This window comes from Myodes glareolus, chromosome 3 (assembly GCF_982192425.1).
Source record: "Myodes glareolus chromosome 3, mMyoGla1.1, whole genome shotgun sequence".
NCBI lineage: Eukaryota > Metazoa > Chordata > Mammalia > Rodentia > Cricetidae > Myodes > Myodes glareolus.
In genome coordinates, this window is record NC_142028.1 from 1,472,577 (window position 1) to 1,490,524 (window position 17,948).

A 17,948-nucleotide genomic window follows, 5' to 3' on the forward strand; every position below is an offset into this window, starting at 1 on the left:
TTTACTATGTTATTTTAAAAATCATTGTAACTAAATGCATATATAAATTTCAGTAGTTAGTATTTCAGAATATGATTAACAATAAACCCAATTATATTAGATGCTCTTTTGAGAAAGATAGTTCACAGTAAATATAATTTAAAATAAGCTTTTTAAAAATTTGATTAGATAAGTAAGTAGTTTGTTTTTATGAGACAGGGTTTCTCTGTGTCGCTTTGGAGTATGTCTGGAACTCAGACTGTATACCCTGCTGGTCCTTCCCTCACAGGTCTCTGCCTGTCTCTCCCTCAGGAATTCTGAGGTTAAATGCACGCACCACCATTGCTTCATTTAATATGAAGTCCTTTAAGTTTTCTAATACACACATTACTTAGCATGTACTTAAACAAATAAATGTCTCTCAACATCACAAAGGAATTTCAGTTTATATTAATCACTATTGCAGGAACAGACAAGACACACAGTTAAAGATAGCTATCCAAGCAAACTTAACAACAGACACATAAGCCAAATCTGCAATACATATTAGCACATATTATATTTTAGCAAATTGTCTGTAAAAGAATTTTCTCAATGCTATTTTGACATCCTTGTTTCTTAGACTGTATATAATAGGATTAAACATGGGAGTCACAACAGCATAGAAAAGAGAAAGCACTTTGTCAGTTCCACCATAATGATTGGTATTGGATCTAAAATATGTAACCATGCCTGATCCAAAAAATAACATCACAACTGCAAGATGAGATGAACAGGTAGAGAAGGCTTTGGCCTGACTGGTGGCTGATGACAACTTCAGCACTGTAGAGATGATTTTACTGTAGGAAAAGACTATTAACAGGAATGGAACCACTCCAAATATCAGAGCACCTAGGAAAACCATCATCTCATTCACAAAGATGTCCCCACAGGCCAGGTGAAGTACTGGGGGCAAGTCACAGAAGAAGTGGTTGATTTGATTGGCACCACAAAACGAAAGGGAAAAAATCTGTGATGTCTGCCCTATCTGTGCAGGAATTCCACTGATCCAGGAGCCAATCACCAGCTGAGAACACACTCTCTGGTTCATGACCAGAGGATAGTGCAGAGGTTTGCAGATGACCACATAACGGTCATAGGCCATGACAGCCAGCAGGAAGCACTCTGCGGCCCCCAGGATAAGAGTGCAACACATTTGTGCAGCACAGGCAATGAAAGAGATGGTTCTTCTCTGGGTACCAAGGTTGAAGACCATTCTGGGGAGAGTAATTGATACATAGCATATCTCTAAGAAGGAAAAGTTGCCAAGGAAAAAATACATGGGTGACTGAAGAGCAGAGTCCAGCCTTGTGATTAGCACAATGGTGCCGTTGCCGAGTAGGATAAAGGAATACATGACAATCAGTAGTCCAAATAGAAACCACTGAAGATATGGAACATCTGAGAATCCCAGAATCACAAATTCCTTCAGATTGGACAGATTTCCTCCTTGTGGTTTTCGATGGTGGTTCATCTGTGAAGCAGATTCAGTCAGTATGGCTGTTCACTTTCTCCTTAATATAAGAGGCTTTTATTTTAATATCCAGTCACCCTGATTAATTTTCAGTATCTGACCAAATGTGTCTACAGTGAAAGAACTGCTGCTTATAAGTTTTACTTTTGACACTTTAGAACTCGTGTGTTATTGCAGTATAGATTCCGTAAAATTCTTTCAAAACTTAATGTTAGCCTGCCTAGGTCTTCAGCTCTGCCTACCCTAAACTTCACACAGCAGGGACCTTGTCGTCTTTGGAATACACTTCTAATAAATATATCAACAGATTTGTATTGTTTCTGATACCGTTAAGTATGTTTCTAACAACCCTTTTATTGGGCTGGGGAGTTGGATCAGGAGTTCAAAACACTAATTGTTCCCTTAAAAGACCCAGGACTGATTTCCAGCACCCATGAATCAACTCAAAGCTGTCTATAATTCCAACTCAGACTAATTTGAGATGTATAAACCACGACAAAACTTTGATACAAACAAAGTAAAACTGAAAAACATTTGTAAGAAAGTGCTTTTTAAATTTCCTTTGAATTTTGTTAGGTTTCTGTAAAAGCTCTGTCATTGATATTTTCTAAACATAATTTTTAAAACATTTAATAGAAATATCAAATAAAATTGTTCCCACCCTAACCCAAGTGTTATCTCTAATGTAAAACCACTGAGAAATGAAAAATTAACTTTCCCTGATAGAGAATCCCTGGGGATGCAAACAATTCTTTATAGGAGACTGAATGGCCAGTAGTTCATGGACAACACAAACAAACTCAGTGTCTTTGGGAGAGGCTATTTATTCAATAATGCTTTGTTGGGATTTTATTTTTCTCTCATTTTAAACCTTACTAATATTTTGAATATGTATTTTGGTTTCTGGTTTTGTGTTTTGTGGAATTTCTGTTTGTGAGAATACATGTGTTGTGTGATTTGTACTTCTGTTTTCTGGCTCTCTCGTCTGTTTGTTTGTTTTGTTGTATTCCAGTCTGTTTTTATTTTATCATATTTTATTTTCTTATTATACTCAAGATGCCTGACTTTTTTCTAATGGGAAAAGTAAATGGAATAATTTTGAGTGAGAGAAATTCAGGGACAGAAAACCATAATTCGAATTTATTTAATAAAAAAATCTCAACCAAACAAGAAAAAGAGATTAAAAAATATAAAATTGTACTGGACAATGCCTTGAAAGATTGTGTATCAAATATGTATACTATTATTTAGTAAAAAAATTTGCAACAGATTTTTAATAAAACATTTCAATGTCCTTTCAATTGATTTGAGACCTCAGCACATTTTACGAATTTATTTCAAATGTTCTTTCAACTTACTATTTAATTTGCATGTATTTCCCTCATTTGCAGTACATTATTACAAAAAATTTAAAATAATGACAGAGAATTTGGAATATCATTATAAAATGTAGCTATTTGAAATATATTAAGTAGGTATTTTAGAAGGATTCTTTCATTTAAACCTGCCTAAGAACAGGAACACATTTCTCATCAGGATGTAGGCAGGAATGTGATGGAGAAAAGACAGCCCACTATGTGTGGTGGGCATAGGGGTAGCGTCTGGTGTCATAGGAAGCAAAGACACTGGTTGTCTTGTTAGACACTCAGGACTCTGTGCACCATTGAAATTTTGAAGTTCCACAAACCAACTATTCAGATAAACATTTTTAACTTCACTTTTAAAAGATTTATTGTGATCCTAAAGACTGGTAACTTTACTAGAATTTAATGATTTTTTTCTCATAGTAGACTTTCTTCATTGGACAAAATTTTACTTCAAATTCTTCTGTTTATTTCTGAGATGATAAAAATCATCTTTGATCAAATTTATTTGTGAGAGATAAGTAAAACAATATAAAAAACATTTCCCATGAACAAAAAGAAGTTATTTGTAAGTTTCTCTATTAACATAAACTCTTGATACTTTATATTAATGGGGTATTAAATTCCAGGACTGAATTTCACTATTTATTAAAATTTCATTTGATAGCATTATTGATTTATTACTGAAAATTTTATATTCGCACCTTCTTTTCTCAGGGTCAGGACTCTTGCGTGTTCACATGGAGGGAATTCATGCAGCATCAAAGAGGTCCTCGCTTATTTTATTAACTGCATTTCTTTTACACAATTCTGAGAAGGATTCTTCCTAAGAAATTCGATCTGAGATGATCTCTGACTCTTCATTTGCACAGATTCTTCTCTCATCTTTCCACAAAATAATTGGATCTTGTCTAAAAAAAAAAAGTGCAACAAGAGAGTCATTAATATATAAAATGTGTTTTAGTTAAATTTTTCTTTCACTCTTTATTTTACTTTGTAATATGTATACTATTGTAGACTTTTCCACAATTTTTTAAATTATCCAAAGACCCTAGAATTCTAAAACTATTAGAAATATTGTGTGAAATAATCTTAAGAGAGGCAAAAAGTTTATACCCATGACACAATCATGGCATTCTTTATTCAACAAATATTATCTAGATTCACTTTCAAATACTATATTTAATTCTTCTATATTTTCTAATTGTTTTAGTTTAAATAATTTAGTAAATATTTAGTGAAAAAGCCGATCTCTGAATCTCTCCTTTCACTTGGCATCGGTTCTGGGAAAAAATATCATCTTCCTGCATGATAAAATTTTAATAAGACCTTTGAAGTCTATCTGAAGGTGATATAGCCATGGATCTGTTTTTACATTTATTTTCTTTCCTTCATCTCTCCTTAATGTGGGTCTAATATCAAATCTTCACAAGTGAAACTTTCATTGAAGTTTTTTGTATGCTTTTCTATGGATTTTTCTTAATGGTCATAAACGGCAGAAGAGGAAAATATTTTACTGCTCCAGTCATCTTGTTTTCTTTATTAAATGTTTCTCTGCACCAGCTGCTGATCATTATGGCTTTCAGCTTTGAATTAAACAGACAGTTTAGTTTAAATTTTCACTCTGAAGTATAAGAGGATGATAATACAGAGAAAAAGAACAACAAAATCTTCTCATATGATTTTCAAGTGACAGTGATTAATATGACTCACTGCTATGAGATATTCCTTGATCTACTTACACTACAATTTAAAGTTGTGCAATGCTAAATCTAGTTACTAAATTACATTCTGACCATAGGTGTGTCTTCTGCTCTCAAGGAGATTAATCTACAAAGAAGATATTTACTCTGTGAGCTCTTCTCAAATAATAGTTGTAGTTTTAGCAACTGCTTAATTTATAATAGGATTGTAGTAATAAAATTGATTCCAGGGTATTTCTCTTTTAAGTCTCTCTTGTCTGAATAAATGAAAAGACTTAAAGAATTTGTAACAATAGTCTAAGTCAATCAAAGTTCTGGAGTTCCACAAACATTTCCTAGTGCATGCATAAATATAATAGTTCCTTTACTGAACTTAAGTAACTACATTGAAACTAAAATACTTTTTATTATTATACTAAATTATTATTTTAATTATTTTATTATTATTTTTTAAAAACTGTCAGTCTTTGGATTCTTTGGTTTTTATAAATCAATTCTACAAGTTATTTAACACTAAACCGCATATTAAAATATGAATAGGACTGAAAAAAGGAATATGAATCTTTGTTTATTAATTTGCTAAGATGTACTGCTTCAAAATGAGTTTTCCTATAAAATTCACTGCAGTTTACAAAATCATCTTAGGTACAAATTTCTCTATTTGAAGTGGTTCAACACCTTGCTTAGTATAACAATCACAATATTAACTGTACATATTTAATAAAGCAAACTAAATAAATTTGTTTTCTAAAACATGTTAAATATGAAGTTTGAAATAAATTGATATTGAACTAAAATGGATATCAGCATAAAATAAATCATATTTACCTTTTTAAGGGTGTTAATTTAGACCTTTTATCACCATGATTTAGTTGTGTCATTAAAATCAAGTAGAACCACTTGTATCACTAAAGTTTTGTAGTCTCCTGTTAAGGAAGTCTGTTTCTGAAGATCAAGGAGTTCTCCTTAAATAAAGTAGCTCTATCTTCACTAGAATTCTCCCTACAGATCTAACTTTCTACATCAGAGAACCTCTTTGGTGTTTGCTTATTTGCCTGTTTTATTTTTTCCTAGATAAGGCTTAATCTTCTTGACCTGTAAATTGGACTCCCACTGGAATTGAAAGCTCAGTGTGATTTATTTCCTAGACATGGACTATTACTGAGAAAGACTGTGAGAGAAAATCTAAAATGTCACCTTGACAATAATTACCTAACTTGGTAAAATTCATGACTTCAATATTCTCTATTATAAAGACACTATGCATAGCCTTGGTTAACAGTAGACTGTGTATAAGCTTGTATTTTTTCCAGCTAGTATATTATAGAAAGTTCTGTGTCCTTTATTCACAAGGTAGTCTGTGCTATGATTTTAACATTAAAATAAACTTTTTAAGGATTAAATGAGAATATGCAGTAAGTCAGGCAGCAATAATGAAAAATCCATGAGGAAAGAATTCCATTTGTATCAAATTTCAGGCTTGAGAGTGAAAATTACTACTAGTATTTAGGTAGCACAGGAATTTTCAATGAATGAGAAAATAATATAGTCAAAATATTGCAACAAATAGTTAAATAAATATGTATTTTAAAAAGGGTCTTTGTCTGATGTGGGGTTGGTGAAGATCTTTTCCCCTTCAGTAAGCTGCCTTTTTGTTTTATTGCCTGTGTCCTTTGATTTACTGAAGCTTCTGAGTTTCAGGAGGTTCCATTTACTTATTGTTCCTCTTAGTGTCTGGACTACTGGGGTTATATTTCGGAAGTAAATGCGAGCTCACCAACGCCAAGTGGACTGGGAGTGAATGAGGATGGGATCAAACTAGTCCCTTTGAATGTGGCTGACTATTGGTGCAGACTGAGTGGCCACTGACTGTGGCACAGGGATTTGTCTCTACTGCAAGTACTGGATTTTTTGGGGATTCCATTCTCTTTGGATATATACCTTGCTCAACCTAGATGTAGTAGGGAGGGCTTTGGACTTTCCACAGGGCAGGGTGCCTTGTCCTCTCTTAGGATTGAAGGGAGAAAGGTTAGGAGGGTATGGGGAGGGAGTGGGAGAAGGGGAGGTAGTGAGAATTTGGATTGTAATTTTTATAAAGTAATAAAATAATAAAAAAGACAAAAAATAAACTAAAAAAGGTTTGAATAATTACCAACAATTAATTTCTTTCCTCAAATATTACTGATTTGTCTAAATAATTTTGTTTTAAATATCCACACATTGAGAACTTGCCTTATCATTTTTAATCCTATTGTAAGTTATATTTGTGTGATTTTGGAGAGGGCTGACTGAGAAGCCAATGATAGAGGCACTGGAATTTGTCTCTACTGCATGTACTGCTTTTTGGGATCCTATTCTCTTTGGATGCCTTCCTAAGCTTGGATGGATGGGGGAGGGCCTTGGACTTCCCACAGGGCAGGGTTACCAGTCCTCTCTTTGGACTGGAGGAGGTGGGGGGAATGTGTAGGGAGGGAGCGGGAGGAAAGTGGGAGGCAAGAAGGAAGTGGGAATTTTGATTGCTATTATTTCTAAAGTAATAAAAATAAATTAAAAAGTATTTAAAGGCTGCTTTAGTCAGGTAGCACCTGCCTATAATCCCAACACTTGGGAAATGGAGATGGACCGGTCAGGAGTTTAAGGTCAGCCTTGGCAGCATTCATTATCAGCTTGTGCTACCTGAGACCAAGGTGTGCCTGTGGGGGTTCTCTTCCTGTTCCTCCTATACAGCTAAATCCATTCAAAGCTAACTGTCTGCCTGATCCTATCTACATTTAGCCGCAAGGGACCTGTCCTGTCAGTGACCACTTTGTGCCATTAGCCACTAGTCACCATAGATTAGCAAAAAGAGATACAGAAGCCCAAGTAGCAGTAGCTAGGGTATGCCACTCTGTGGCATTTAGGGTAAGAGTGTCCCTGAATTCCAGGTAGTTAAAGGAAGTACTCTTAGTGCAGACACTATTGTGTTAATTTACAAATAACAGTTTCCTCAGTACAGCCATCATTTCCTTGTTCCTAATGCTGTATATCAGGAGGTTGAACATGGGAGTCACAATCCTGAAGAACAGAGAGAAGTTTGTCAGTTCCCAGAGAATGCATCCTTTCTTTACAATGCTGCTCTTGGTCATGCTATGTTATTACAGCAGTAGATACCCTAATTTATCTTCTTCCCCATGATTTAGAGGTGTATGTTCAGCTACTTAATGATTAAAAAAGGAAATCATACAACCAATGCTGTTTCACAAATACTTACTGTACTACTTAGAATGATAAAGTGGTCATTAGATGATGTAAACATTTCTCAGTCCACTGTGACATACAGCACCTGTGTTTTTCCCTTGAAAAACATTAATTTAACTAATTAATTTATATTATTAATATATATTTATAGGATTTAATCAAATTAAATCATCTTAGAACAATTTTAATGATATCACATTGTTTGAGCTAAGAGATGAAAAAATTAAGAATGAAAATTAGCTTGATGTGCTGTTATAACTCCTTTAGGATGTACTGATTGAAGAGATGGACTCTAACAGTGATCAGGAACTTCATGAAAAGTATTCAAAAGACACATAACATGTCTGGTCTCTGGTGTTGACTGGGCAGAGTGAAACCAACAGGTTCCCAGCTGATTATCCTTCATCTTATGAGGAACCATTTTATTTTCAGAGCAGTTAAGATACTGTATTTGTGTTTTTCTTTATGAATGTGGCATTTTCCATTCATGTTAGCTCCTACAGAGCTGCCTCTACAAAACTGATGGGAAAAATTATATGTAAATTTTGTTCTTTACCAAGGAAGATTGATAAAGGTTATTTCCAAGTATTTTGCAATGATTAATTTGATACCCCATTTTACAAAAAATGTCTTTATTATATACCACTTTCTGCCTGCATGCATGACTATGTGCCAGAAGAGGGCCCCAAATAGAGGTACTAGAATTCATTATAGAGGGCTATGAGCTGCCATGTGGTAATTGAGAATTGAATTCAAAACCCCTAGAAGAGCATCCAGTGCTCTTAACCTCAGAGTCATCTTTCCAGCCCCTTGATTTACCTTTCTAATGCCTTCCAACATTCCATCCTTCTCTAATACCTTACTGTAGCCCCAGCTATACCAGACCAACATTCATTAGAAATCAGGAGGTGAGATGACAGGGCAAGGGTGACACATGCTTTAAATCCCACTATTCATTCAAGAGGACATCTGTGAGTTCAAGGCCAGCCTGGTCTACAAAGAGAGTTCTTGAATAGACAGGCTGTCACAAAGAGAAACACTGTCACAAAAAAAAAGAAAAGAAAAGAAGAAGAAATATAGGAAGCCAGCAAGACCTATATCACAAAGAACAAACAAATAATCAGGGATGCATTTTCACCTTCTAAATATATCTGTAGAATATTCTGATAGCATTTAGAACCTTTCTTAGTTAAAAATCTAATCAGATGATTTTGCATTTCTTTAGGCAAAGTGATTTCTTTCATTAGGCATTTGGTTTTCTTTGCCATTCACATTTACTTTTTATGTTCACTGTTCCAAATACAGCTTGCATTAAAGAATTTTAAAATATCAAAAAATAAAGTTAAAAATAAAAATCATTGTATGTGAATATATAAAGAGGTATACAGGAATAAACATAGTATTCCAGAATATGTGGTAAAATAGAGTTATATCAATTGTATCAAATATTGTTTTATAATGATAGTCAACAATAAATACACATGTAAAAATAAGTGTATTTAATTAGTAATAGGTAAATCATAACCTAGACTTTAAGAGACATACATAAGAGATAAATTTCTCTCAACATTACAAAGCAATTTTATTTAGTGGTAATCACTAGCATAGAAAAGTTAAGATAGATAATTAAATGAGATATCTTTCCAAACTTAATTACAGACACATAGAAAGCCATATCTGCAGATAAGTCATCTTATATTTTAGTAGAGTGTTTGCATAATAATTTTCTTAGTGCTATTGTGACATCCTTGTTTCTTAGACTGTATACCACAGGATTAAACATGGGAGTCACAACAGTATAGAAAAGAGAAAGCACTTTGTCAGTTCCACCAGAATGACTAGTATTGGATCTAAAATATGTAACCATTGCTGATCCATAAAATAACATCACAACTGCAAGATGAGATGAACAGGTAGAGAAGGCTTTGGACTGACTGGTGGCTGACGGCAACTTTAGTACAGTACAGATGATTTTACTATAGGAAAAGACTATTAACAAAAAAGGAATCAGTGCAAATATCACAGCACCTAGGAAAACCATCATCTCATTCACAAAGGTGTCCCCGCAAGCCAGGTGAAGTACTGGGGGTATGTCACAGAAGAAGTGGTTGATTTGGTTGGAACCACAAAACGAAAGAGAAAAAATCTGTGATGTCTGCCCTATCTGTGCAGGAATTCCACTGATCCAGGAACCAATCACCAGCTGAGAACACACTCTCTGGTTCATGACCAGAGGATAGTGCAGAGGTTTGCAGATGGCCACATAACGGTCATAGGCCATGACAGCCAGCAGGAAGCACTCTGCGGCCCCCAGGATAAGAGTGCAACACATTTGTGCAGCACAGGCAATGAAAGAGATGGTTCTTCTCTGGGTACCAAGGTTGAAGACCATTCTGGGGAGAGTAATTGATACATAGCACATCTCTAAAAAGGAAAAGTTGCCAAGAAAAAAATACATGGGTGTCTGAAGAGCAGAGTCCAGCCTTGTGATTAGCACAATGGTGCCGTTGCCCAGTAGGATAAAGGAATACATGACAATCAGCAGTCCAAATAGAAACCACTGGAGATGCGGAACATCTGAGAATCCTAGAAGCACAAATTCCTTCAGATTGGTTAGATTTCCTCCTTGTGGTTTTTGATGGTTCATCTGTAAAGCAGATTCAGTCAGCACAGATGTTTACTTTCCCATTGAGGAAAAAAGCTTTTATCCTAATATAAATTCACTCAGATTGATTTTCATTATCTGATCAATAGTGTCTATCGTAAAGGAAATTTTGCTCATAATTTTAGTTTTTGCATATTATCACTTTTTCATTATTGCTGTATATATTCCCTAAAATTTCTTTAAAACTTAACGTTAGAATGCCCAGATCCATAGTTCAGGGTATACTAAGCTATGCTCTAGACAAAGCAGAGACCTCAACATCATTGGAAGGTACTTCTGATAAATACAATAACAGATTCATTTACATTGTTCTAATAGCATTAGTTACATATCCTGAGAAGTGGGCTGGAGGGTGATCTGAGCGGTTAAAAACACTGGTTTTTACTTAAAACTACCCTGGTTTAATTACCAGTACCAAGTTGGTAGCTCACAACTTTCTGGAACTCCAGCTTAGGCTGGATGATTTGAGATGTATATAACCTAGCAAAAAACTTAAACATATAATGTGGAGCTAAAAAACATTAGAAAGAAAATGTTTTTCTTCTTTTTATGAATTTTGTTAGATTTCTAAAACAAAATATCATTGATATTTTTATAATATAACTTTTAAATCATTTACTATAAATATAAAATAAAATTGTTCTATGTATGTCTCTCTTAGGGTTTTAGTTATTGTCTATGTTCTCTGAGATTGTGATTTGTGGGCTGGCTTGTTTCTTTATGTTATAAAACCACTTATGAGTGAGTACATGTAATAATTGTCTTTCTGTTTCCTCTCTAACCACATTGTATCTCCAATTAATAACCACTGGAAAAAGAAAAATTAGTTTTCTCCAATGGAGAAACACAGGACATACAAACCACTCTTAATCCCAAACCTCATGCCCAACTGCATGGACAACACAAATAATCCCAATAACATTTTAGGAGGTTTTTTGCTTTTTAATGATTTGTCTGTCCTTTTCTTTTTCTTTTTCTTTTTCTTTTTTTTTTTTTTTGCAATCTTACAAGTCTTTTAAATATATTTTGGATTCTGGTTTTGTGTTTTGTGGAATTTCTGTGAGTGAGAATATACGTGTCTGTATGGTATGTACTTCTTATGGTTTTCTTTTACTCTTTTTTTCTTGTTGTTTGCTTTATTCTATTCCAGTTTGTTTTTATTTTTCATATTATTATTTGCTAGAGTTCTGTTGTTTTCTAATGATATAAAGAAAGAAATGTGTATTTTGATGGGAGGAAGATCAGGCTCAGGAAACCGTAATCAGAATATTATGAAAAAAATTGCTAATATCCATAAAAAAGAAAAAATATGGACAAATGTAAAATTGTACACACCAATGCCTTAACACATTATTATTTATTTCTTCAATCATTTTATTGTAATAGTCTACAATTAAAACTTTCAATGTTTTTCCTTTTAGCTAGTTTGAGTACTACTATTAATTTTATTTATTTATTTCAAGCATTCCTTTCATTTTATGATTTAATCTGTACATATTTACCTCATTTTCACATTATAATGACAAGCAATGTATCAATCATGCCATAAACATTTGGAATATCATGGTTAAAAGAAGCATCATTTTGAATTATAATAAGTAGTAGCTTTAAAAGATTTCATTCACTTAATTCTGCTTATATCACATTTCTTAGCAAGAGGAAGGTAAGAGTGCATCGGAGGAAAGACGGCACTAAGTGTAGAGGGCCCAGGTGTAGAGTCTGCGGTCACAGGAAACAAAGTCATGGACTGTCTGGTTAAACTCTCAGGACTCTGAACACAATCACAATCTTAAAGTTCCCCAAGCAAAATATTCAGATAAACATTTTTAAATTCACTTTACAAAAGGATTTATAGTGATCCTAAAATCTAATAAACTTTAATATTGTTTTATTATTTCTCCTCATAGTATACTTTCTTCACTGGACTTTAATTTTATTTTTAACTTTTCTGCTTCTTATAGGTGAGATAATAAAACCATCTTTGATCAGTTTTATTTGTAAGAGTAGAAATTATTGCTTATTATCTAAAAGAGACTATTTGCTAATTTTCTCTACTTATATTACCATCTAGATATTTTATATTAGTGAACTATTATATTCCAGGAATTCATCACATTTCTTAATTAAACTTCATTGATGACCTTATTTATTTAGTTTGCTAAAAATATTTTTTATTCAAATCTTCTTGTTTGAGAGTTAGGACTTTTGTAAGGTCAAAGAGAATATTTTCATGCAGCCCCAAAGGGGTCATCATTTATTGTAGGTGCTAATTTTCTACTTTTCCAATGCCAAAAAAGACGTTTCCTAGGAAATTCCATCTGAGATGTTCTCTGACTCTCAGCAAAGCGATGATTTGGATATCGTCTAGGACTAAAGCTGTTGTAGCAGAATCATCAGTACATAATCTGTGCTGTAGCTGAATTTGATTCCACTTTTTTCTATTGTGTAACATATATTACACAATATATTATAACATTTGACCACAATACATTAAGCTATCCAATGACATGAGAGTTATTGAACTCTTATGATTATTATGTGACTCACATATGTTATTATAGACAAAAAGTAAAAACCACTTGACACAGACATGTCATTCTTTATTCTAAAAATATTATTTATATTACTTTTCAAATACTACATTTAATTCTTCTACATTTTCTAATTGTTTTATTCCAAATGTTTTAATCAAAAATCTCATCAAAAAGACAGTCTTTGAATATCTTCTTTGTTTGATTTTTTTTGAAATGAGTGTCATTTCCCTACAATAATAAAAGTTTAATGAAACCTTTAAAGTGTATCTGACAGTGATACAGTCATGGGTCTGGTTTTATCTCTTTGCCTTTCTTTCACTTCTCCTTAATAGGTCTCCATTATCAAGATTCCACATGAGGACCTTTTGTTGTTTTCTTTATGCTTTGGTATACACTTTGTCTGACTGATCCTAAATAAGGTAAGAGGAAAATAATTCACTTCTTCAGTCATCTATATTTTTTTATTAGATTGTTTTCAGTTCTATCTGATGCTCATTATGCAGTTCAGCTTTGAGTTAAACAGATTCTGTTTAAAGGAAATTCTCATTCTCAATAAGAAGCTGATAACACAGAGAAAAAGAACAATAAAATCTTCCCATACTATGTTTTCAAGTGGCAATGATTAATATGGCTACTTCTAACAAATATTTCCTGACCTACTTACACTACAATTTAAAATTATGTAATATTAAATCTAGTTACTAAATTACATTCTGGACATTGCTGTGTCTTCTGCTCTCAAGGAGATTAAGCTATAAATAGGTGGAATTTACTCAGTGACCTCTACTAAAATAATATTTGTAGTTTTAGCAAATGTTTAATTTATAATAAGATTGCAGTAATAAAATTGATTCCAGGGTATTTCTTATATATCTTATATTCTTTTGTCTGAATAGATGCAAAAACTTAAAAGAATTTGTAACAGTAATCTAAGTCACTGAAATGTCAGAAGATTCATAAACTTTTCAGAGTGCATTTGCTAGGCATACATACCATAATTCTTTTAATGACTTTAAATAACTACATTGAAGCTGAAATACTTTTTATTATTTTATAAAATCCTGATTTTCATGAATTTATTATAATTATCAAATAAATAAAATCACTTAGTCTTTGGATTTCTCAGTTTTATAAATCTATTCTATAAGTTAATAAACTTCCTATAAAATGTGATTAAGACCTAAAAAAGAAATATGCATTTTTGTTGTTAATTTGTTAAAATGTATTACTTCAAAATAAAGTTTTCTATATAAACTTTATATGTTTATTAAAGTTATCAATGGTGCAAAGTTCTCTTTTTCTGAAATGGTTCAACATCTGTACTAACTATAACAATCACAATATTAATTATATTTATTTAATAAAATGCATTAAATTTAAAGGATTTCTTAAAATATATACACATTTTGAAATATATCATATTGAACTACAGTGGATATCAGAATAAGATAAGTAATACCTACCTTCTTATGGGCGTTATGACTTTTTATCACCATGATTTTGTTGTCTTTTATATCAAGTGGAAACACTTGTGTTGAGTCATTAAAGCTTTATACTTTTCTGTAAAGAAAGTCTGTTTCTGACAGCCGTAAAGTTCTCCTCAAGTAAAAGCAGCTCTGTCCCCATGAGAATTCTTTTCATGGATCTAAATTTCCACATCAGATGACCTCTTTGGTGTTTGATTATTTTCTAGTTTTATTTTCTTCCTAGATAATGCTTAATCCAATTTGACCTGTAAATTAGGCCCCAACTGGAATTAAAAGTATGGTGTGGTTTGTTTCCTAGATATGGACAGCGATTGAACAACACTGTGAGAAATAATACAAAATTGTCACCATGATAATAATTACCTAATTTTGTAAAATATATGGCTGTGATATTGTCTATTATGACGATAATATGTATAGCCTTAGTTGATAGTAGAGTGCTTGGACACATGTATTTTTTCTCCAGCCAGTATACCGTAATAGATTCTGTACTCTGGTATTTGCAGGGTTTCCTGTGTTATTGTTTTAACAAAAAAAATGCACTTTAATAGGACTAATGAGAACTTATATGAAGTCAAGTTGCATTAATAGAAAAATCCTTGTGGACGGAGTCCATATATACTAAACTTCAGGCCTTAGAGTGACAATTGCTCCTAATTTTTAGAATCTTTAGGAATCTTCAATGAATGAGAAAACAATATGCTGTAAATATATTGAAAAAAAGAACTAAATAAAAGTTATTTAAAAGAGGATCTTCACTGGAGATGAATTTGTTAGGTCTCTCTTCAATACATATTCATGTTACTCACCAAATAGTGACTTTTAATAATTTTGATGATCCTTAGAAAATCATTCTTGATAAGACTGTCTCTCTTATTGTGGTATGAGAGAGCAAATGACATTTGGTAAAGTTCATTACTCATTGAGAAGACACTAAAATGGTCATGGAAAGGTAGGAGGAGCTAACAGTAATACCTCATGCTGGACCTGTTGTGGTAGAGCTCAGAATGACATTGTAATACCTACCAGGAATAATATTTTTTAAGTACACATTCAAAAGTTAGATGAATTAACAGAGGGATATTTTTGAGGTAGAGAATATAATATCTTGCAAAATCAAACAAACATAAATAATTATTTAAAAAATAGTAAGACAAATTCTCAAAATGTAGATATTAAAACAAAATGATTTATACAACCGAATAACCTTTGAGGAAAGAAATTGTTATTAATTATTCAAACTATAAAAAACTGATGTTAAGTTATTTAGGGCCTTCTTTAGAATGTGGAATCATGAACTCATCTAACATTTATTTCTGGAAAAATGCTAATCTATTCAAATCTAAATTTTTCAAATAAAGATAAAAATTAAAAAACATAAATTAAATAATTATAAAAGTAAAGGAGTTGGATATAGTGTACATTCAAACTTGATAAGAAAAATTCAAAATTTACATCTCAAAGAGCAGGATGCTTTTAGTAAGTAGAATTTTACTCATCAAAGGAAATACAAAATATAGATAATATATTTTATTATAGAAGAGAAGAAAAAATTCTGTAAATATTTGGACAGATGCCTAAAGCAATAATTATATAAATCTGACCATTCACAGAGCTTTTAATAATCTAAAATTTCTTGTATTGCTTTTTTGCACTGTATATGAACATTGTAGGATAACTACACAGAAATCATTCTTCAGTTAGTTGTACATTTGTTTCATTTGGTTTAAGTTTTCTTTTCAATTTACAAGTTTATCAGTCACTTATATTTCTCACTTAGGCATAAGTAGATAATTATTTGGAATTTTTTAATTTTTAGTTTTTTTCAAGGTCTTTAATATTTACATATATAAGACTGACTACACTGTAGATTTTAAAAAGATAATACCAATAATCCATATATCCTTTTATTTTTCCACAATTACGTGATAATTTATGTTATATACAGAAAAAAGACAAAATCAGCTTTTATGAATGGTATATTATTGATAGTTCAAATTTTGTACATACTGTATTTAGTGATAAAAATTTAATTAGTGATGTATTTCCTCAAATTAGAATTTCAACTAAAAATTATTCAATATAACATCCAACATGAAACATTAAATATATAAAATATACTTAACCATGTGTGATAACCATCAACCTGGATGCTAGGTATAACAAGGAAAGATGTTTTCTTTGTAAAATTATGATAGAAATTGTACTATATCCTGCAAAGACAAATGTCTGTGGTTAAAGGTATCTTTCTGCGATTTTTGTACAAGATGAATGATATACTGTAATACATCTGTAAAATATTCATTGCTTACTTTTTTTGTAAGAATGTGCAACTGATATTTTCTTCGCTGCTCCCATATCCGTCCTTCCTCTATCTCAACTCTCTCCATTCCCCTTCTTTCTTCTCCCTTTTCTCTCCCCCTCTCACCTTACAGACAGAGAATGAGCTGAAGGTCCAAAATAAAATAAGCAAAGAAAATCCTTTATTCACCTAAAATTCATACACAATTGGCTTGAGAAGTAGCTGAGTATATCAAGGGATGATACACAAGCATAATTATATGAGTTACATATGTAAATTCAATGTAAGAAAGCCTTGAGCAGTGATACATGCTTATATCCCATTGGTTAGGGAGAAAGATGGGTGGTGATCTTGGGTTTGTAACCTGACTTATAAACATAATTGATGAGTTGCAGTCCAGTAAGAGTTCCCATCTACAAAACAAAATGAATGACCACATGTGCCCACTGAGAAGCAATATCCAAGGTACACACAACCAAACTTGTTCACATAAAAATAATAGAAAACTCAACTAACAGCCAGGCGTGGTGGCACACATCTTTAATCCCAGCACTCACGAGGCAAAAGAAGGTGGCTCTTTGTGAGTTCAAGGCCAGCCTGGTCTTTCATAGCTAGTTCCAGGACAGGCTCCAAAGCTGTAGAGAAACCATGTCTCGAAAACAACAACAACAACAAAAACTCATCTAACTAATTAATAATTAATTATGGATACTGAATCCTTAAGAAATTGTCAAGGAGGAAAATAGCTGTGAGAGAATGACAAATTTCACAGGGAAGATATTCTCAAGACCTGACATATGCTGTTTGCACTATAAAATGGTGTAATTTAAGCAAATTGAATTTTATAGTTTTATATTATATAGAATGATTATTGTACCAGAGACTCTCCTAAAATAATACAGTTTTAAAGAACTCTAGATAGCAAAGCATGAATGCAATATTGATGGACATTAAGTGTCAGAGACACACAGTTATGGGTCTGACTGGTTACTATGGGATGACATCTATTTTGAGTTCATGAGATTATATATTTTTCATATCTGGATTTATGGATTAGAAGCCTAGCCTGTTTTAAATGCTTCTGAATATTTACTTATTTTGACAATCATCTTTAAGTTTTTCTACTTAAGTGATATCATTTTTAGCTTCTGTAATTCATCCTGA

General features: G+C 32.4%; 2 protein-coding genes and 1 pseudogene across 2 annotated transcripts; 1 reads left to right on the forward strand and 2 right to left on the reverse strand.

Annotated features, from left to right (window-relative positions):
* The window catches only part of LOC148122468 (olfactory receptor 9G19-like), a 224,441-nt pseudogene that overhangs the window by 21,139 nt on the left and 185,354 nt on the right, over nt 1–17,948 (forward strand).
* On the reverse strand, nt 536–1,492 carry LOC148122469 (olfactory receptor 10AG1-like). The gene has a single exon (XM_087903822.1). It carries the CDS (start codon nt 1,490–1,492, stop codon nt 536–538), a length of 957 nt encoding a protein of 318 aa, XP_087759948.1.
* On the reverse strand, nt 9,490–10,455 carry LOC148122470 (olfactory receptor 10AG1-like). The gene has a single exon (XM_087903823.1). The coding sequence runs from the start codon at nt 10,441–10,443 to the stop codon at nt 9,490–9,492; it is 954 nt and encodes a 317-aa protein (XP_087759949.1). The 5' UTR covers nt 10,444–10,455.